Source organism: Mobula birostris, chromosome 9, assembly GCF_030028105.1.
Source record: "Mobula birostris isolate sMobBir1 chromosome 9, sMobBir1.hap1, whole genome shotgun sequence".
NCBI classification, from domain to species: domain Eukaryota; kingdom Metazoa; phylum Chordata; class Chondrichthyes; order Myliobatiformes; family Myliobatidae; genus Mobula; species Mobula birostris.
Window position 1 is genome coordinate 25,257,785 of NC_092378.1, and position 21,625 is coordinate 25,279,409.

General features: G+C 38.0%; 1 protein-coding gene across 2 annotated transcripts in view; it reads left to right on the plus strand.

Annotated features, from left to right (window-relative positions):
• The window catches only part of ergic2 (ERGIC and golgi 2), a 49,340-nt gene that overhangs the window by 18,993 nt on the left and 8,722 nt on the right, over positions 1–21,625 (plus strand). For both annotated transcript variants that reach the window (XM_072267629.1, XM_072267630.1), the window contains 7 exons: positions 1,712–1,752; positions 2,421–2,522; positions 5,842–5,937; positions 12,668–12,723; positions 14,446–14,544; positions 17,015–17,112; positions 20,244–20,406. In XM_072267629.1, coding sequence (XP_072123730.1) covers positions 1,712–1,752; positions 2,421–2,522; positions 5,842–5,937; positions 12,668–12,723; positions 14,446–14,544; positions 17,015–17,112; positions 20,244–20,406 — 655 coding nt within the window. The remainder of the gene's footprint in view (positions 1–1,711; positions 1,753–2,420; positions 2,523–5,841; positions 5,938–12,667; positions 12,724–14,445; positions 14,545–17,014; positions 17,113–20,243; positions 20,407–21,625) is intronic.

The window sequence follows — 21,625 nt, forward strand, 5'->3', positions numbered from 1 at the left end:
TGGAATCATCCTTATGAATCTCCTCTGAACCCTCTCCATCGCCAGCACATCTCTTTTCAGTTGAGCCCAAACTTGTTCACAAGATTCAAGGTGTGGCCTCACCAGTGCCTTATAAAGCTTCAGCATCACATCCCTGCTCTTGTATTCTCGACCTCTTGAAATCTATGCTAACTTGTATATGCCTTCCTTCCCACTGACTACCTGCAAGTTAACCTTTAGAGTATTCTACACGAGGACTCCCGAGTCCCTTTGCATATCAGATTTTTGGATTTTCTCCCCATTTAGAAAATAGTCTGCACATTTATCTCTACTACCAAAGTGCATGATCATGCATTTTCCCACATTGTATCTCATTTGCCACTCTCTTGCCCATTTTCCTAAGTCCTGCAGCCTACCTGTTTCCTCAACACTACCTGCTATGTGCCAGTTTGAAATGTTGAAGCCATCCTTCATTGTAATCGCACTCATAATCTCACTTATGCTGTCCTAATTCTTCATGAAATAATTTTGCTTATTCCTTCATCTCTCCTGACAGTTCTACACCTTCACTGATGTGGAATTCATACCACTTTGAGAACTTTATCTAGTTGTGAACATCTTCATCTTTCATAGTTTTCCTTAGAAAACAGATGTGCATTTTTGATTCACTGTCAGCAAAGAACTGGAACAACTTTTTGTTTCTTTTTATATGTGGAAAAGCCAATGTTAAACAAGTCAATATGCTGGGCCAGCGGGTGGCACAATGACTCTGGAACGGAGGTTCCCGGGTTCGAACCCAGTCGAGTCTGCTCCCGAGTACGCTTTCCATCCATGCCGGGTTGAGTGTCGAGATCACAACTCGACCTCGTAAAATAAAGGGAAAAATACTGAGAAATGTCTGAGGAGTGGCGCGTCAGTGTGTGTGTCTGTCTCTCTGTCTCTCTCCCCCTGTCTCTCTCCTCTCTCCCCTCTCTCCCCTCTCCCCCCTCTCCCCTCTCTCCCCCCCCCAGTAGAGGCATGAAAAAAATACATCGTCCCGCCAGCATCACACACACGCCAAAAAAAAACACGTCAATATGCTTCTCACAGGCACACCAGTTTTTTTTTTTCAGAACTTCCATCTTTTCTTGTAGAGATAATTTATGGTGTTAGTGCTTTACATCATGAGAAGCACTTCCTTAACACAGGTTATAAAAATAAATGCCGAATAACAGAAGAACGACTTGCTTCTTTTAAAGACCGTGCTAACAGCTGATTCTGCTAATGGTGCCACTAAAACAGGGTTGGCGCAGCGATGTGGGAAACTTGAAATCAGGTTGGTGAAAATTATGTCCAAACCAGCAGTGGAACTGGATTACTGATTGCCAGATTTGAGGTGGTCAACCTGTATTTAATTTTTGCATAAGCTTTGTTCAGTTTCAAATTGTATTCCTTGCAATTTTCCATCCCTCTGTATCCCTCATTGTGTTCCGTTTCAAGAAGCCTGGAGAGAAGGTACACTGTTTTAACACTTCATCTTGATATAAACATAACAGCTCTGCAAATTGGTGAATATCCCATTAATGGAAAGGTCACTTTCTGTGGGCCTAAATATTTCAGCAATTACTTTGTGATACATCTTTTTGATTGTACTGTGTTGTATGACATGCAGCCTGACAATGTAATCACTAAGAATTTTCATTTGTAAGTCGGGCTCTAAATGTAATTGACTTGCATTTCTTTTATATCGTAGACTGTGTTTGAATTATCTTCTCGTCAGAAAATGTGGCAAAGGTAAGAAACAGATTTTAAATGGTTTTTTAAATATCATTTAATAATATAAAGTATGTGCCAACTGCTTTGTCACAAATATTGCTGTGACTGTTCATGTTTAATAATTCAAAATCTGAGATGTAGAATTTCTTGTGTGTTTGCTGAATGCAGCAAAATAAACATAATTCTCCTAACAAGCTTCAATTCCTTCCACAATGTGCCTTCAATTAGAATGCAAGCTTTGGGAAGATTGTTTAAGGTCATAAAATGTTCATGTTCTGTTTATCAATGCCTTATGTTCTCTGGCCTACTTGTGAATATCATGGAGGAAGTCATCTGTCTATATCTTCTTAGATTCTTTCAGTGGTAGAATATAACTGAATGAATTATTGAGAGAATTTGCAAAAGGAAGCAACATCCATAGCCATGTTATTTTATTCTAGGGAAGGCAGGTTGACAGTTAACCAGTAGGGAAATGTCACAACCAAACAATTTGTTTATTTTTGTCTGTCGTGCAGAATTTTTTTTGACTTGCCATTCCAATTTGGTCATCAAAATGAAAATCTGCAGGTTCATTAGATTTATTACTGTTAAAATGAATTGGTTATATTGCATAAGTAGCATGCTGATGTTTTAATTAGAATACAGAAATAGTAGTGGCGCAAATAATTTGATGTTTCCTTTTCAAGAACACTTCAAAAGATTCGCAAAAAAGTGCAAGAAGAACACTCTCTTCAAGACCTTTTATTCAAAAGTGCTTTTAGAGGCTCCCCAACTGCTTTGCCACCAAGGTAAATAATCCAGCTAAATTTGATTGTTGAAACTTAACAAAGTTTGTTCTAGACTATATCAATTACTGATTGAGTGGAGAGCTCAGGCTTTTGCTCATAGAGGCTTCAGAGAGGAGAGGCAAAGGCTGTAGGTAGATCTTTTTGTTTAATTTTTCTTTCTTGCTCATTGCATTCCCACTGGCACTATCCTGCCTTTGGAAATGAAAGGCAGGATAGTGGGATGCTCCTCTTGCGTGATGTGACCTTGCCTTCATGACGACCACATTTGCAGGAAGTGCATCCAGCTGCAGTTTCTTTTAGACCATCTTAAGGAATTGGAGCTGGATCTGGATGAAGTCCGGATCATTCGGGAGCCTAAGGGAGATCAACAGTTCATACAAGCAGGTAGTTACACCCATGGTGTAGGACCCAGGTAATTGGTGACTGTCGGGGTGGGGGAAGAAATAAAGAATTAGGCAACCAGTGCGGAGTACCCCTGTTCCCCTCAACAACAGGTATACAGCTTGGATTACTACTGGGGGGGGGGGGTGGTTGGTGTCACCTAGCGGAGGAAAGCCACAGCGGTCTGGTCTCTGGTGCTGAGTCTGACTTCTTGGCTCAGTAGGAGGGGATGGGAAGAAGAGAAGTGCAGTTGTGATAGGGGATTCCATAATCAGAGGAGCATATAGGAGACTTTGTGGACGTGAAAGACTCCCTGGTGGTTTGTTGCCTCCCAGGTGCCATGCTCAGAAATATCTCGGTTTGGGTCCACATCCTTCTAATGAGGTGAGGGTGCGCAGCCAGAAGTCATGTTACATGTTGGTACCAATGACATGGGTAGGAAAAGGCAAGAGGTTCTGAAGCTAGAATATAGGGAGTTAGGAAGAAAACTGAAAAACAGGACCTTCAGGGTAGTAATTTCTGGATTGCTCTCTGTGCCAGGTGCCAGTGAGGGTAAGAATAGGAAGACTTGGCAGATGAATGTGTCGATGAGGAATTGGTACGGGGGCAGGGTTTCAGTTTTCTGGATCATTGGGATCTTTTCTGGGGAAATTGACCTGTACAAAAAGGACTGGTTACACCTGAACCCGACAGGGACCAACATCTTTGCAGGCAAGTTTGCTAGTACTGTTGGGGAAGGTTTAAATTAATTTAGCGGTGGGGTGGGAACCAGAGTGATAGGGCTGAAGATGGGTCAGTTGGTATACAAGTAGACATAGAGTGTAGTGAGACTGAGAGGCAGGCAGATGATAGGGCAAAATTGCAGTCAGTGCGATCAGTTGAAGTGTAACATGGGAGCATAATTGGAAAAGGTTGATGAATACAGGACTGTAGATATTGTATTTGAATGCATGTAGTATACAGAATTAGTTAGATGATCTTGTCGCACAGTTAGAGATCAGCAGGTATGATATTGTGGTCATCACTGAGTCATGCCTGATCATAGTTGGGAGTTTAGCATCCAAGAATACACATTGTATCAAAAGGACAGGCAAGTATGCAGAGTGGTGTGGTGGCGCTTGGTTAAAAAAAAATCAAATCAAATCCTTAGAAAGGTTACATAGGATTAGATGATGTAGAATCCTTGTGGGCAGAGTTAAGACACTGCAAAGGTAAAAAGGCTGTGATGAGAATTAAATACAGGCCTCCAAATAATAGCCAGGATTTGAAATACAAATTACAATGGGACATAAAAAAAAGTCATGTAAAAAAAGGCAATGTTACAATAGTCATGGGGGGTTTCAATATGCAGATGGATTGTGATGAATGGCAAGATTCTGGAATGGTTCTAGATGACTGGAAAATTGCAGAAATCACTCCACTCTAAGAAAGTAAGGAGGCAGGAAAAAATAAATTGTAGGCTAGTTAGCCTAACTTCAGTGGCTGGGAAAATGTGGGGAATAGAAGAAGAGGGAAGTGGGGGGTGGGGAGTATCAGAAGGAGAAATTGATGTTCATTCCATCTGGTTGGAGGCTACCTAGGTGGAATATGAGGTGTTGTTCCTGTTGCTCCAATGCTTCCTTTGGATTATTGTAAGAGCAGGAAATGGCCCAGGAAATATAGCTCATACTTTCACCCCAAATGTTATAGTCAATTCAGTCTTGATTACTGATGTCTGGATTACTCATTCCTGTACATGCAGTGTTGGAATTCCCAGTATAGATTATGTACCTGTTGTGTCACAGTCAGTTCAGACATTAAACACTTGTTGAAAGAATGATATACCTATCTACATAGCACTCAAGTGATCTAATTTAGTTTTAATTATGTTTATACTGTATTGAGAAAAAAAGTTAAATCGGGCATCTGCAAATGCTGTTGGATATAGAATGAATTGACTGCACATAGGTTCATACTTCACTGAGATGTCTAATTTGTGGATTATCAGCCTAAAGAGGCCATAAAGGCAGCAAGCAGTTCCAAGATCTTCGTGGTTAAACATATTTATATGTTTGCTTTATAATGAGAAAAGATATGCGGTGCTGACTGATGAGCAATAATTTGTAATCTCCGGTTTTCAGAATTAATGTTGCAGAGTGATTGAGACATTCAATCATTCTCAACCTGAAGGACAAAGTAACTTGTACTACATTTAGTTCAGGTGATGATGCTAACTACACCACATTCATGTTTCGATCTTTTGTTTTTTCCATCTCGTATATGGTACAAATTTTTAAGTTGTGAGATTGCACAAATCACAAATAAATACCTTTGAATTATTAAGTATTAAATTGCACCATATAATAAACTACTTTGTTAATTTAATAAAAGGTTTCTTTGTTAATTCAATACTCAATTTATTTTTGTAATGTATATAAATGTCATAGGAATTTCATGGTAATTCTTGAAAATGTTCATAATGTTACATACAGAATCAGAATTGTGTATTCTATAGGAAGAAGAATTTTTTAGTTGTTTAATGGATTATCATAACTGATATCTATTCTTTCTTATCTTCTAATATTTGTATATCTGTGCACTTGTAATGCTACTATGACACTAATTTCCTTTGCAATCAATAAAATGTCTATCTAATATGCCAACATAATTTTGGATGCTTGGTAGATAGGGGATATAAATAGATAAATGAAACTTAACCTTTTTTAGTTTCAACATTAGGCTTGACAAGATTGCAGACTGAGGTGTCTACACTTCTATGTGTAAAATAATGCAATGTTTCCATTTTCCACAATTAGTAATCTTAATATTTCTGAGCACTGATTAGTTTTGAAATCATTATATTCAACTCTTCTGTGTTCATTAGTATTTGTAAATATTGGTTGGTTGTGACTACAGTAAATTTAGTAACCACAAAGAAAATTATTTTTAATATTTGCAGGGAAGACAAATTATCTTATCCACATGATGCCTGTAGAATACATGGACATTTGTATGTCAACAAAGTAGCAGGAAATTTCCACATAACTGTGGGCAAGTATGTGCATTTTTAATATACTATTAACTCTTACTTTCTGAAGCAAATAACTAATTGGTTTCCACTGGTATTTAAATTTAGAAATTTTTATGAACGTTATAGTGTGAGGTTATTTCTGCCATCATTCTTGTGCTGTATGTGGTATGCAAACATTGGTAGGACTAGTTCAAAGAGACTGTTCAGAAGACATACATACTTACTTCTCTCCCTATTCACTTCATTCTGTGATCAAGTGTCCAACTTGGCTATAGATACTTAAAAGTACTAATACTTTGAGTTTCAAGAGGCAAGATTGTAAACAACTTAACTGGTAAATTTGATTGTTGCTTTAATATCTTGTTGGTATGGCAAAGCTGGGAAAGAAAGGTCCTTCCAATATTTGGTAATTAAAGTTTACTAGAGATTTACATGGATCATTCAACTAAAACATTTTCAAATGCACAGAGTTAGTGTATATATTGCATAACAACTATGCAGGAGCTATTAAATGGATTAAAAAGAAGATTGAAAAAAGTAAAAACAGAAAATGTTAGAAAAGCTCAGCTTGTCAAATACCAGCTATGTAAAGAAATTAAGTTTCAGGTCTGAGACTCTTCCTGAGAACAGATTTTCATATGAAGAAGTTTAGGTAATAGTTTTCTTAAAGAAAATACTTTGATAAAGGAATAAAGTAGTTGATCTGTTAATTACCTTTTTATAGCATGGATAATTGCTTTGTGCAAATTGGCTGCAATGGTGGTGATTCTCGATCCTGAGCATATAGCTAAGAAGCAGGATCTGTAAAGTGGTGTAATTATTGCAAAGTATAGACACTTGTATAAATGCTTTTATTATGGATTTTTAACCAAGGTAGATTAGAGTAAGATTTGTTCAGATCTAAAAATAGCAAATTTCTTGAGTGTGTTTAGGATATTTTTCTGCAAAAAAATGTTAATCTGCATTCAAAGTCAGAAATTGAAAATTGAGCATGTTAGGATTAACGTTCTGAGTTGTGTACTTCAATGTAGGGAATATTGTAGAGAAGGCAGATGATCTTAGGGCATGGATCAGCATGTGCAATTATGACCATTAGTGAGACTTGGTTGCAGGAGGGGCAGAATTGGGAGCTCAAATTTTCACGGTTCTGTTGTTTTAAACTTGGTAGAGCAGGAGGGAATAAAGGGGCATTACGAGTTAGGGAAAATGTCACAGCATTGTTCAGTCAGAGGCTATATGGGTGAAACTGTAGAACAAGAAAAAGATGACTATGTTAATAGGAATATATAATAAATCATGCAACAGTCTGCAGGATTTATAGGGGAGATTTGTAGAGAGATTGCAGGCTGTTGCAAAAAACAAAAGGTTGTGATAGGTGATTTTAACTTTACACATACTGACTGGGACTGCCATACTGTAAAAAGGTGAGATGGCATTGAGTTTGTTAGATGTGTTTAGGAAAATTTTCTTAATCAATAGATGGAGAGGTCCCAAATAGAGAGAGGAGGTCTTGTGTTGCACTATTAGGGAATGAGACAGGGCAGGTGACGGACATTTGTGTAGGGGAACACTTTGCATTTAGTGATCATAATGCCGTTAGTTTCAAGGTAATTATGGAGAAGGATAGGTCTGGTCCTCGGGTTGATGTTCACATGCTTTGTAAGTGGGAGGCCTTCAAAGGTGACATTTTGAGAGTATAGAGTTTGTATATTCCTGTCAGAATAAAAGGCAAGGATAGCAGGTTTAGGCACCCTTGGTTTTTAAGAGATATTGAGGTCTTGGTTAAGAAAGAAGGAGCTTCATAGCAGGTATAGGCAGGATGGAACAAATGAGGTACTTGACGAAGTGCAGGAGAACGCAAGGAAATCAGGAGGGTTAAAGAAGACATGAGGTTACTCTAGCAGATAAGGTGAAGGAGAATTCCAGGGGCTTTTACAGATATGTTGAGAGCAAAGGATAGCAAGAGACAAAATTAGTCTTGAAAATCATCTATGCATGGAGCTGAAAGAGATGGGGGATATCTTAAGTGGGCTTTGTGCATCTGTATTTACTTGGGAGACAGACAGAGTCTACAGAAGTGAGGAAAATAGCGGTGACCATGTACAGATTACAGAGGAGGAGGTGTTTGCTGTCTTGAGGCAAATTAGGGTGGACAAATCCCCAGGGTCAGATAGTGTTTCCTGACGAGATGTTATGTTGAAGTTGTATAAGATGCTGCTAATTTGGAATATTGTGTGCAGCTCTGGTTACCTATCTACAAGAAAGATGTCAATAAGATTGAAAGAGCGCAGAGAAAATTTACAAAGTCGTTGCCAAGACTTGAGGACCTGAGATGTAGGGAAAGGTTGAATAGGTTAGGACTCATTCCCTAGAATGTAGGAGAAAGAGGGAAGATTTGGTAGTGTTATACACAATTATGAGGGATATGGATAAAGTAAATATAAGCAGGCTTTTTCCACTGGGATTGGGTGGGACTAGAACTAGATGTCATGATTTTAAGGGTGAAAGTTGAGATGTTTAAGGGGTAACATTCACTCAAGTCTGGTGAGAGTGTTAAATGAGCTACCAGTGGAAGCGATGGATGCAGTTCGATTTCAACTTCTAAGAAAAACTTGGATCGGTATATGTATGAGAGGGGTATGGAGAGCTATGATCTGGATTCAGGTCGGTGGGACCAGGCAGATTAATAGTTCAGCATGGGCTAGATGGACTGGAGGGTCTGTTTCTGTGCTATGACTGACTGTACTCAAACTTGAAGGCAGGTGATTTTAGATTGCTCCCATTTATTATTCATTTGTTTTTAAATCATTATCGTATTTGATTTTCTTCAAGCAGCTGCTAAGACAATTCACATTAAACTGGGCATGCCTGAAATCCCAATAATTTTTTTTAATGTTTGAATTAATTAAAAAGAAATCCAGCACTTAGGAATGATGTATTAACATATCTAAAAGCACGGGCCACTCGAAAGATTAAACAGGATTAGCCACTTCTTTGGCAAGGAAGACAGAATGTTTCAGGTCAATGATCTGTCATTGGAACTAAAAATAAGTTAAACAGTTTTTCAGATGCATTGTATGGGATAAGGGAAAAAAGAACAATTATTAAGGAACAAACATGCAGCGGAATGCAGGAAAGATGAAACGATGACTATACTGTAAGGCAAAATAGAATGGTAATAAACATAGGATAAGTTCAGAAGTGATATTAGTAGAGATAGGAAAATAATTATTTGTGCTGAAGTGTTCTTGAAAGACTTTTCAAGTTATGATGAGCTTTGTTGAAATTGTGAGAGAGGTCAAGGATGGAAAGTTTTGGGAAGTATAGCTTAAGGGTATATGACATGAAAAATCAGGGTTAGAATTTTTGGGAGTATAATTCTCCTGGTGTGGTAGGATTTTGGTATTACATCTGCAAGTGGCATTCTAGCTTGTGTTTCTTTAAAGCAAAGGCAATAAAGGGCATATAAAGATCAGCCATGATCTCATTGATTAGTCAAATAACTTAAAAGGATTAAATAGCCTATACCTTTACCACTGCGTACTTCTGTGGGGAATTTTAACCAAAGTGAAAGTCAACTTTCTCCATTTTTATGCTCAATGAATTATCAATAAGGCACTAGGAGACTTTTCCACATAAATTGATTCAGAGGTTCCTGGTGGGGTGGGGGGGGGGTCACCATTCACATGCCACCACCATCCATTTACTGTAGGCATATAGAAAAACTATGCTTTTGAAATTTATTGGAGCAGATTGTGGGCTTAAATCTCACTAGGTCCAGCATTCACCATACCTACGAAGCTGCTCAGAAAGTTTGACAAAAGTATTACTAACTTTTACTCATTGCCAAACCTGCCAATGTTTTTTCAGAAGCATTCAAAATCCCATTAAAATAAAATGACATAACCATTAAATTTTAATAATTAAAATAATTATTTAAAATAAATACTTAAAAGTTCACCTATCCCAAGTGATAAAACATAATGAACAAAGAGGAACCAGTAGGCTTGGTGTTTTAAGGACTTGCAGAAGGTATATGATAAGGTATCACAAAAAATTATTGACACCAGGATTGAAGGCAATTGCTACAGCCAACTTATTCCTGTTATTTGGTTGTAAGCAATTTCTGCTTATCCAGTATTAGATGTAAAATAAGTATTTAGCTGTTTGAATGTGACAGAAGCATTTAAAGAGGTGATGGTGAGGAGGAGCAGTGTGTGGAATCATGCACATTAATTTATAGTACTCAGATAATTTCCGACCATTTCTCTCTCATGATCTTGGGATATATCCCATCAGATACTGATGTTTGGTTTTCTTTTAACTAACAACGAAAAGGAAAATTTCTTCTCTGCATCATGAACCTACTCTTAGGTAGCTAAGATTTGGTTCTCTCTAATATTCTCCTCATTAGCAATATAACTATTGCTGTCTACATTAAGATGATCCCTTGTTCATTTAATCTATTATACACATTCTTCAGTTTATTGCGTTTTAGTAACTTAGTTTGATATTAATTCATTTTTCCTTAATCTCCTAACTTATTGACTTGCTACATCAACGTTATGCCAACGTTTTTTTTTCTCTATTAGTTGATTCCATAAGATATAAAATATTGGAGCAGAATTAGGCCATTTGGCCCATCGAGCCTGCTCCACCATTACATCATAGCTGATCCATTTCCCTCTTAGCCCCAGACTCCTGCCTTCTCCCCGTATTCCTTCATGCCCTGAGTAATCAAGAATCTATCAACTTCTGCCTTAAATATACTCAAAGATTTGGCCCCTACAGCCGGCTATAGCAACAAATTCCACAGATTCCCCATTCTCTGGCAAAAGAAATTCCTCCTCATCTGTTCTAAATGGACATCCCTCCATTTTGAAACTGTGTCCTCTGGCCTTAGACTCCCCCACTGTAGGAAACAACCTCTCCAATTCTACTGTATCAAGGCCATTCAACATTTGATAGGTTTCAAAGTGATTTTGTTTTCTTGCCCCCACCCCATTCTTTTGAATTCCATTGAGTACAGGTCCAGAGCAATCGAACTCTTCTCCTTTCAATCCTGGAATCATTTTCGTGAACCTCCTTTAAACTCTCTCCAATGTCAGCACATCCTTTCTTAGAAAGGGGCTCAAAACTGCTCACAATATTCCAAATGAGTCCTCACCAGAGCCTTATGAAGTGTTAGCATTACCTCCTTGCTTTTATATTCTAAACCTCTCAAAATGAATGCTAACATTGTATTTGCCTTCCTCACCACTGACTCAACCTGCAAATTAACCTTTATGGAATCCTGCATGAAGGCTCCCAAGTCTCTTTGCACCTCAGATTTTTGAATTTTTTTTCCATTTAGAAAATAGTTATGCTTTTATTTCTTCTGCTCACGTGCATGACTGTACACATCCCAACATTGTGTTCCGTCTGCCTCTTTGCCCATTCACCTTTATCTGTTTAAGTCCTTCTGCAGCCTTTCTATTTTCTCAACACTACCTGCCCATCCACCTATCTTTGTATTGTCCGCAAAGTTGGCCACAAAGCCATCATTCCTTCATCCAAATCATTGTTGTAGAATGTAAAAAGCAGTTCCAACACTTTGAAACACCACTGGTCACTGGCATCCAACTAGAAAAGTCTCCTTGTACCTCCTGCCAATCAGCCAATGCTTTACGCATGCAGTATTTTTTTTTTATGGGGCTTTTAGTTAAGCAGCCGCATGTGCAGCAAATTGTCAGTGGCCTTCTGAAAATCTAAGTACATAACATTCATCGATTCCCCTTTATCTATCCTGCTTGTTATTTCTTCAGAGAATTCTACAGGCAAGATTTTTCCACAAGGAAACCATGCTGACTTTGGCCTGTTTTATCATGTGCCTCCAAGTACCCCAAAACCACATCTTTAACAATTGACTCCCAACATCTTCCCAACCATTGAGTTCAGACTATCTGGCCTATAAATCTCTTTCTTCTGCTTCTCTCCCTTCTTGAAGAGTGAAGTGACATTTGCAATTTTCCAATCTTTTGGAACCATGCCAGAATCCTTGAAAGATTAATTGATGTTCATTTCATATTTGTCAGTTCTATTTTGAATGGTCTGTGTCTTTTGCGGAATAGTTCTTATTATCTATGCTAAAACGAATGACCACATCCGAAAATCCTTTTCAGATATCACATTCTTACCAATACATTTTTCTTTTTTCATTTTACCATTTTCTGTGCTGGAGAATACCTCTATAAAAATCGGATCTAAAGCCTGTTTCCCAGACTTAAATTCATTTTGCAGAACTTTGGACCTTTCTTTACCAACATCATGGCTCTTACAAGACCATGGAAATGCATTTCTCTTTATCCTTTATGATTTTGTTTTCCAGACCTGTCCTAATATTTTCAACAAAGTGTTCAGGATGCTGTCTTTACTTGGAGTAGGACTAGGGAAATTAACAGTAATTTTATATTGTTAACCAAATTCTGTCGTTGACCTGCCACCACTCACAAGCTGGCCTCTTCTTTGCTACCCTGCACACATTTTTTAATTGAAGTCTTACCTCTTCTCACTAAGCTGAAGTTTATGGTCTGCATGGGGAAATAAGCAGCAGATTATATTGAATGATGGCTTTATTGATAACTATTAATACGTTGTGACTTTTTCAACAGTTCACTATTAAAAATACTGGATTACTGGATTCTTTGGGACTGTATCCAGTTGACAAAAATTCTTTCATATTAATTTCCAATGGATAAATTCTCTGCATTTTTAGGGCAATCCCTCACCCAAGAGGTCATGCACATATGGCAGCTCTTGTTAGTCATGATGGTAAGTGTTGATGAATTCTCGTCCAATATTATTATAGGTTGATTAATAAAGAAAAATGCTGTGTTTTATATTAAATACATGATAGATATTAAAATCATTATAAAATGTGGACTGCTAACTAGAGGGCACTTCTGTGTACTTTTTCAGCTATGGCTCAGTTAATGGCATTTATCTCTGAGTTAGAAGGTTGCTTAAGTCCTGCTCCAGGGATTTAAATGCAATCTATGCTTCTATTCCAGTGCAATCCTGAGGGAGTATTGTACTATCAGATGTCCTGCTTTTTGGATAAATCTTTACTGCAAGATTCTGTGTACCTTAATGGTTCTTTTTTTTTAATCCTATTGCACTATTCACAAAAGATTAGGAAAGCTCAGGCCAACCAACATCAGTAAAGCGAATTATTTGGCCTTTATGACTTTGCTGTCTGTGTATGTATTATTACTGCATTTCCAACATTTCAAAAATATAATGCACTTCAAACATTTTTTATTGGATGCAAACCACTTTGAAACAATACCTGCCCATCATCTCCCTTTGGTGCTCCTCCCCCTTGCTTCCATGGCTTTCTGTCCTCTCCTATCAGATTCCCCCGTCTCCAGCTATGTATCTCTTTTGCCAATCAACCTACCAACTCATTACTTCACCGACCCCCCCCCCCATGTTTCACCTGTTACCTTATGTTTCTTCCTCCCTAACCACCAACCCCCACCTTCTGACTCTGACTCCTCATCTTTTTTTCTCCAATCCTGATGAAGGATCTCGACCCAAAACGTCGACTGTACTCTTTTTCCATAGATGTTGCCTGGCCTGCTGAGTTCGTCCAGCATTTGGTATGTGTTGCTTGGATTTCCAGCATCTGCAGATTTTTCATTGTTTGTTTCACAGCTGCTGGGTATTCCCTGGCATCCCACCAAAGTGGCTTTACTTCATTTAAGAGCCTCGAAAGTGAGAATTGTTCATGAACCGGGTCATCACAGGGATTGTCACAGTTTAGTTGGCAAGAATCCACTTCTGTAATTCCAGCAGTAATCAATGAATAGCTATCACGTCTGCGAATTGACTGATTCTCCCCCCCAATTAAAAAGCACTTACAGCCAATACCCACTTATATCACTGACCCCACTTATATTAGCTATCAAATGTAATCAGGCCTGATCTTTGTTGAACCATGTGGCATATATATCAATCAGTGGAAGTAAATTAGATTTAAAGTTGCTTTTAATATATCACAGCATTATCATTCTTTTAATTGGTTTCTAAAAAGTTTTTTAAACTAAGCCCTGTTTTACTTCTACTGTACGCAAGATTTAAAGTAACTTCTGTAAAATATAATGATAAAATTCACCGAGACAATGTTTTTAACCACTTGGAGACACTCTTCAAATAGTCTGCTCTACAACAAAGTCTTCAAGGGATTAAAATTGCATTTAAGATTGCTTCATTTGAATATTAATTTTCATGTGCTTAATTTTGACCACAATTTCTGAAAAGAATAAATTGTGTCTGAGGAAGATTTGGAGAGGAAAAAGATAAGAAATGCTTGTAAATCCAGCATTTCAATGCACTAGCTTAATTCTGGCTGTTTTGTTGCTATAAAATGGACGATTTTAGGAAAACATTGAAGTTTACATGCACAACCAACAAGTTTCTGAAGAGTTGTTTAATATATTCGTGAAAATGGAAGACTACTGCTGTATAATAATCTTTAAAATTTATTTTCAGTGTACAATTTTTCACATCGAATAGATCACTATTCATTTGGAGAACCAATTCCAGGAATTATCAATCCACTAGATGGAACAGAAAAAATTGCCATTGATCGTGAGTTTAATTTATTATTTTGTCCATTGTAAAATGATTAAGAAAACTTTTCTATGCATTTCTTGTATTCTTGCAGATGGAACATAAGTGGAGATTACTCTTGAATTCTTACTCAGCAGTTGTTATTTCACACTGATTTTATGTGATACCTTCAAGTCAGACATTTCATTGAGATCTTACAGGTTGATTATTAATCTTTCCATTCTGTGACATGAGCTGGATTGATTTGATAACAATTTGTTCACAGTGAGATAGTGCAACTTATCCACAACTCAAATGAAGAAGCAGGTAATTGAGGGAATGCTGGAGAGGTGTCAGTAGCACAAAAAATGGAGAGGGAGATGGCGTATATCAGGGAGTGAGGAGGTGATATTGAGAGGGAAGGTAATAAAAAAAGAAAATAATATTGAAGCTAGTAGACAGAAGAGGACAGCACAAAAGGGAGAAACATTAATCCTATATCTTCCTCAGAACCACAAACCAGTACCTAGACATTTTCCTGTCTCCCACCCATTTAAGAAAAATAACCAAAGGAAATAACGGATGAGTGGAAATAGAATTAATGAAGTAGGTGAAAATTCAAAAAAAGGAGAAACAAGTACAGTTTCAATAGAGACAGTGAGAGATGCAACCATCCAGTATAACAAAGTACATTTTGTTGGGTTTTAGTAAATTTCCAAGATGCGTTGAAGCAAAAATCAAAAAAGAATCCAGTTATGAGGAGATGTAAGAGGGTTGAATAAAAGCTTGGTGAAAGAGGTGAGTGTTGAAGATAGTAAAAACGAAACAAAATGGTGTGGGGTCGAGAAGAAATATTCCAGAATTTGAGGCCTGTATGTATGCATGGAGGCAAATGAGGGGAGAGATACATGAGTATAACAATTACAGTAAATTGCATTACTAAACTGCCACATTATGTATGTAGCTGAAGTGATGTCAATACACTACACTTGACTAACGTATTTACAGGGCAATTCATCTTCTATATGATTTTTAAGCTTTTTTTTGTCTTTTGTGGCACAGTTGAATGTGCTGGAGCCTGAACCTGTAACTACAGAGATGTAAACAATAGTACTAATGGTTAATTTACAAATTCATTACACTGTGGTTTAGTTGCAGCAAGATGATTTCCTGACATCACTGAGGGAGTGCAGAAATATGTATTCCACAATGGTCTCAAAACAGAAACTAGTTGAGATGCCAGCGGGTACAGTCATGCCGAAGCTCAGGACTTGCATATTCGTGAAAACTTATCAAGAAGTTCTTTACTTTAAAACAGTTACTGAAGTAAAGGCTGCAGTTTCTCATGAAATAACAAGCTTTGTAGCTGAAATTTGTGACAACTATACCAACTGAATGCACAAAGCTATCAAATTCATGAGGGATAAATAGCTGCCCAAAATAACAAACAACAATTTAGGTATGACTTCATCTCTGCAGTGACAGATAGAGGGGTTGACTGCTAGATAACAGCTTTATATGGAAGTTTCATCTTGTACGTTTCAGCTGGTCAGAGCAATCTGAAACTCATCACCATCCCAGACCCTACTGTTCACAATTGGTAGAAGATAATGGGAATCCTAATGCAGTGGATTCTAGTTGATTGGAACACATCGGGACCCAGTACATTTTGGCCCAATTAAGTGACTGCTCCAATTAGCCAAGGTTACATGAAAATAGTTAAAACTTATTTTAAAGAAAGACAAATTACCATTTAACTAACAAATTATATATTTAAATGAAATATAGAACAAACTGGAACACTAACAATACTACTACAGTACTATAAAACAGTAGTACCTAATAGCGTCAGGGGAATTAATTCAGTGTACACTGCCGTGTTCTTTTGATTGACTGTAAATGAACAAAATCACCGTAGATGCCTAGTGCAGATAATGGACCGCCTCATACAATACTTTCGATGATTGTATCCTCCAAATCTCCATTTTCATTGTAACATTCAAGATGATTGGTGAAACCTTCAAATTCTTAGTAGTTCCTAATTTGAAATAGTGAAATTGTTTAATTTTTCACTCCTGGCCATTTCTGGCATCTCCAAGTCTGAATGCTTGAAGCTGTAGTGAGCAAAACAGTTCTAAGTTGTCTTACTGCTTATTTCTTGCCAACTATCACTGACAAAAGTAACTGCTTTTTGAACACAAACACATGCAACTAATACTATTTAAAAATTGTTTGGTCTAAGCACGGTTAGTATTTAACGGCCACATGTTCCCACAATTGATGCTAGTTAGAAACTTTAACAACAGTCTCCTGTCCCAATTAAGTGGCATAGTGTCCCAAATAAATGAAGGGAATCCTGGCTATTTTCTTGTAGAATTTGTTCTTTGAGTTGTCACAAATAAGTGGCCACGCTAATTAACCGCTGACCCAATTAACCGGAATTCACTGTACTTATCTGTGCTCTGGATTGCTTTTTTGAAATTTCAAATGCATTTATTTTGTATTTTAGATAATCAGATGTTTCAATACTTCATCACAATTGTGCCAACGAAACTGAATACTTACAAATTCTCAGCAGATACTCATCAGTATTCAGTCACAGAGAGGGTAAGCTATTTTCTGAAGGTTGGTTTTATTTCATCACTCAGTTGAGCAAGTTAAACAATCTTATCTGTTTCAGTTCTTTCTTCTGTTTATTCCCTTTTCTGGTGTACATACATTTTTTTAAATATTCTTGTCAGTTGCTTGACCAGTTGCACAGGAAGCATATGCTAAGGAAGTACTTCGATGTAGTTTCAAAATATCTGAACATTGAGCAGTACAGCACAGGTGTAGATGCCATGACGGACGCTATTAAATTAAACTAAATCTCTACTCCTCCACTTTCTTCCAGTGCCCTCATATTCAGGTATCTATCTAAAAACTGCTTAAATGGCACTATGGTATCTGCTTCCACTACTGACCCTGGAAGCCTGCTCCAGGCACCCACCACCGTACTTTTGAAAAATAATAAAATGTTCTCTCTTCCCCCCCCCCGCCCCCCCCCACCAGCTCATCTTATCTGTCCTCCAATATTTGACATTTTTACTATGGGGGAGGAGAGAGAAGATTCTGAATGTCTATGCTATCAACATTTCATAATTTTATAATCTTCTATCAGTTTTCCCCTCAGCATCCAAATCCAACACTGCAGAGAAAACAGTCCAAATTTGTCTAACTTCTTGTAGCTACATGCTCTTTAATTCAAGGAGCAACCTGGTAAACTTTTGTATCTTTTCCAAAGCTTCCACATCCTTCCTGTAATGAGGAAACCAGAAATGCACAGATAAATGCAGAGCTTTATGTAGCTGTAATGTGACTTCCTGACTCTTAGACTAGTTGCTATGACCTATGAAGGCAATTATGCCATATATCTTCGTGACTATGCTATTCACTTGCATGACCACTTTCAAGGAACTATGGACTTGTATACTTTCCTCTTAGATTTGACCTCGCCTCAACTCTCTCTACCATTTCCTTTGGCCCTGTGAGTCCATGCCCACCCCATTAGTCTGAATTTTCTGCATTCAGCCCTCATCCCTTTAAGCCCCTCTCCACCATCTACCTATCCAAGTACTTAAACGACATTATTGTGCCTGCCTCACCACTTCTAGCAACTCATTCCATATACCCACCGATTGCATGAATGTTATCTCCCAGGTCCCTTTTTAAATCTTCCCCTTTCACCCTCAATCTATGGCCCTTAGTTTTGGACTCCCGGAAAAGACAGTTACCATTCACCTTACCTATGCTTTTCATAATTTATAAACATTTCTTTAAGGTCACATCTCTTTCTCCCATGTTCCAAGGAATAAGGCCTGGTCAAAGCTAGGTCAACCTCTCTTTATAACTTATGGTTTCGTGTCCTGGCAACACCTTGTAAATATTTTCTGCATTCTTCCCTGTTTAACCACAATTTCCTAATCTATAGGCAATTTCTCTACACATCTCCTGAAGCTTCCATTGACTAATTTTGGAGGGGGCATCTATAATATAGTGACCCTCCCATTGTTCCTAAGTTCTACCCATACTACTTCACTGAATAAACCTTGAGAAAATCATCTCTGCATAGCTGCACGTCCCCACTTACTTGTATGTGTCATGCCAATGGCATTTGGACCTCAGAGATGCCAGCTCTGTCCTTGCCTCGGCCGTGTTTTGTTAATGGTCTAATGTCACAGTCCTCAGAGGTCAATCCATATTCTGAGGTTGTCTGCTTTTCTTGTTAAAACCTTGAGCATTGAAATAAAACCAGTTTAACAGAATATTCCTTTCCCTGTTTTGACTATTTCTGTGGCTATCCTGATGACAAGACTTGCTCTAACTGCTGCTGCTTTATCTCATGATATGCTCTTGCTTAGAATTACCACTTCCCTATGCCAATTTACATACATCACCTCTTTTAAAATAAACTCTCCAGGTCTGTAAATCATGACCTGCCCTGCCATGTTGACTGTCCCTCATCAGGCCGTGCCTTTCCATGTGCACAAAAATACTAGCCCTATTCTCAAAAAATCCTCTCCAATAACTTCACTATCACTAAATATTTCCTAGATTATCCAAATCTCCCTTCTAGAACAGAAGAACAAAGTTGGCCTGTTACTAGCGATGATGCAGGAGTCCCTTTTTAAAAAAAACTAAAATATATCCCATCATGCCTCTGGAACTTGTCTGAAAACTCTTCAAAAAACCCAGCACCAGCATCATAATCTCAAAATTCCCCATCACATTAGCATGTCCCATACTGCTGTCACTATATATCCTTCTCATCCTCTGATTACAAACATAAATTCTGTCTTTGAGTAGGGTTCTGTGGACTTGGTCTTGGCACTTGAGTTAGGTCAGGACATTATTGAGAGTTGATATTTCACTTGAACTTGAACCACCTGGTCCATCTTTTCCTACATAAACAAAAAAGGCAGCAAACTCATTCTTTGCACATTGATGTGGAAATAGTGTAAGGTTCTCAAAGGCGAACCGCAGTCAAATTTCCAGAGTGAAGCAAAACAACCATGAAATAGCCATTTGCATTTTATTCAAAAAAGATTTCTATTATGTTACATGAAGCTGAATGAAAAGTTACTCAACTGAAATTTTATATAGTGATCTGTTATTTTGTTCAAGTGAACATATCGAACGTGCAGCTCCTCCCGTGGAGGGTCAGACACCCTGAGCCAATAGACTGGTCCAGGACTTATTTTCCATCTGGCATAGTTTGTATTTTGTTGTTTGATTGTTGGGGTTTTTTGTATTGCTATATTTACGCTCTATTCTTGGTTGGTGCGGCTGTAATGAAACCAAATTTCCCTCGGGATTAATAAAGTATATCTATCTATCTATATTGCCTATGAGCCTTTGGCATTTTTTCTTCAGGCCAATGCAGAGATTATTAGATTGAGATAGGCAGGTGTCGTGTTTTTTAATGTAGCATAAAGGTGATAACGATACTTCAACATAATCCCTATATGAAACTTGAGCATTTGTGTGATACTGAAATCTGGGACTGTCTCTGTGTGACTGCCAAGTTGGGGTAGCAGCTTTCGTGGATTTTAATCAGACTTTTGTACAAAAATGATGATGGATTTTGTTGAACACAAATTAAATTGGTGATTATTTTACAATATTGAAAATGTGTTAATTACATTGAGAGGAGTAACATACTAAATGTCTTTTATTAAATGTTCTGTTTTTGTTTCTAGGAGCGAGTGATTAATCATGCGGCAGGCAGCCATGGAGTTTCGGGTATTTTCATAAAATATGATATTAGCTCCTTGATGGTTACTGTGACTGAGCAGCACATGCCTTTAGGGCAGTTCTTAGTAAGGTTGTGTGGAATCATAGGAGGAATCTTCTCAACAACAGGCAAGTGCTTTAGTTTTGTTTTGTGTAAGTAACAGGAATGGTGACTGTAATTGAGATTCCAGTTACTTTATGCCCTGGCATTGCAGAAAAATAGCTCGAAGCATAATAGTCATTTGAAATTTAAAATAGCAACTTCTATAGTTAATAAAACCAAGAAGCCAATGTATAACTTTCCCAGTATTCACCATGCAGAGTGAAATGGCCAAGGCTAAGCTTGACTAGCTGTGCCAAGTGAATTATTTTTCTTGATTTTCTCCTCTCCCAGCGGTCATCACCATATACTCAGTGACTTGGCCTCCACAGCTGTCTGTGGGAATGAATTCCACGGATTCACTACCATTTGGCTAAAGAATCTCCTCCACATCTCTATTCCAAGTTGATGTCCCTCTATTCTGAGGCTGTGCCCTCTGGTCTTAGACTCCCTCACTATAGGAAGCATCCTCTCCATTCCACTCCATGTAGGCTTTTCAATATTCCATAGATTTCAGTGAAATCCACCCGTCCCCCCCCCCCATTCTTCTGATCTCCAGCGAGTATAGGGCAGAGCCATCAAATGCTCCTATGTTAACCCTTTCATTCCTAGAATCATTCCAGTGAGCCTTCTCTGAACCCTCTCCAATTCTAGCACATCTTTTCTTAGAGGGCCCAAAGCTGCTCACAGTACTCCGTGCAGCCTGACCAATGCCTTAAAAAGTGTCAGTAATACATCCTTGCTCTTATATTCTTGTTAACATTAATAACATTGCATTTGCCTTTTTTTTTAAACCACCGACAAAATCCACAAGTTAACCTTTAGGGAATCCTGCCTGAAAGTCCCTTTGCAGCTCTGAATTTTGAGTTTTCTCCCATTTTAAAAAAAAGACTACCCCTTTATTTCTTCTACCAAGTGCATAATCATACATTTCCCTACACTGTATTGCATCTGCCACGTCTTTGCCCATTCTCTCAATCTAAGTCCTTCTGCGGACTCCCTGCTCCTTGAATGTTATACCTGTCCCTCCACCTATCTTTGCATCATCCACAAACTTAGCTACAAAGCCATCAATTCTATTATCCAAATCACTCTCATATAACATAAAAAGAAGTGGTCTCAATACCAATCCCTGCAAAACACCACTAGCCACTGGCAGCCAACCAGAAAAGGTCCCTTTTATTCCCACTCACTGCCTCCTGCCAGTCAGGCAATCTTCTATCCATGCTAGTGTCTTTCTGGTAATAT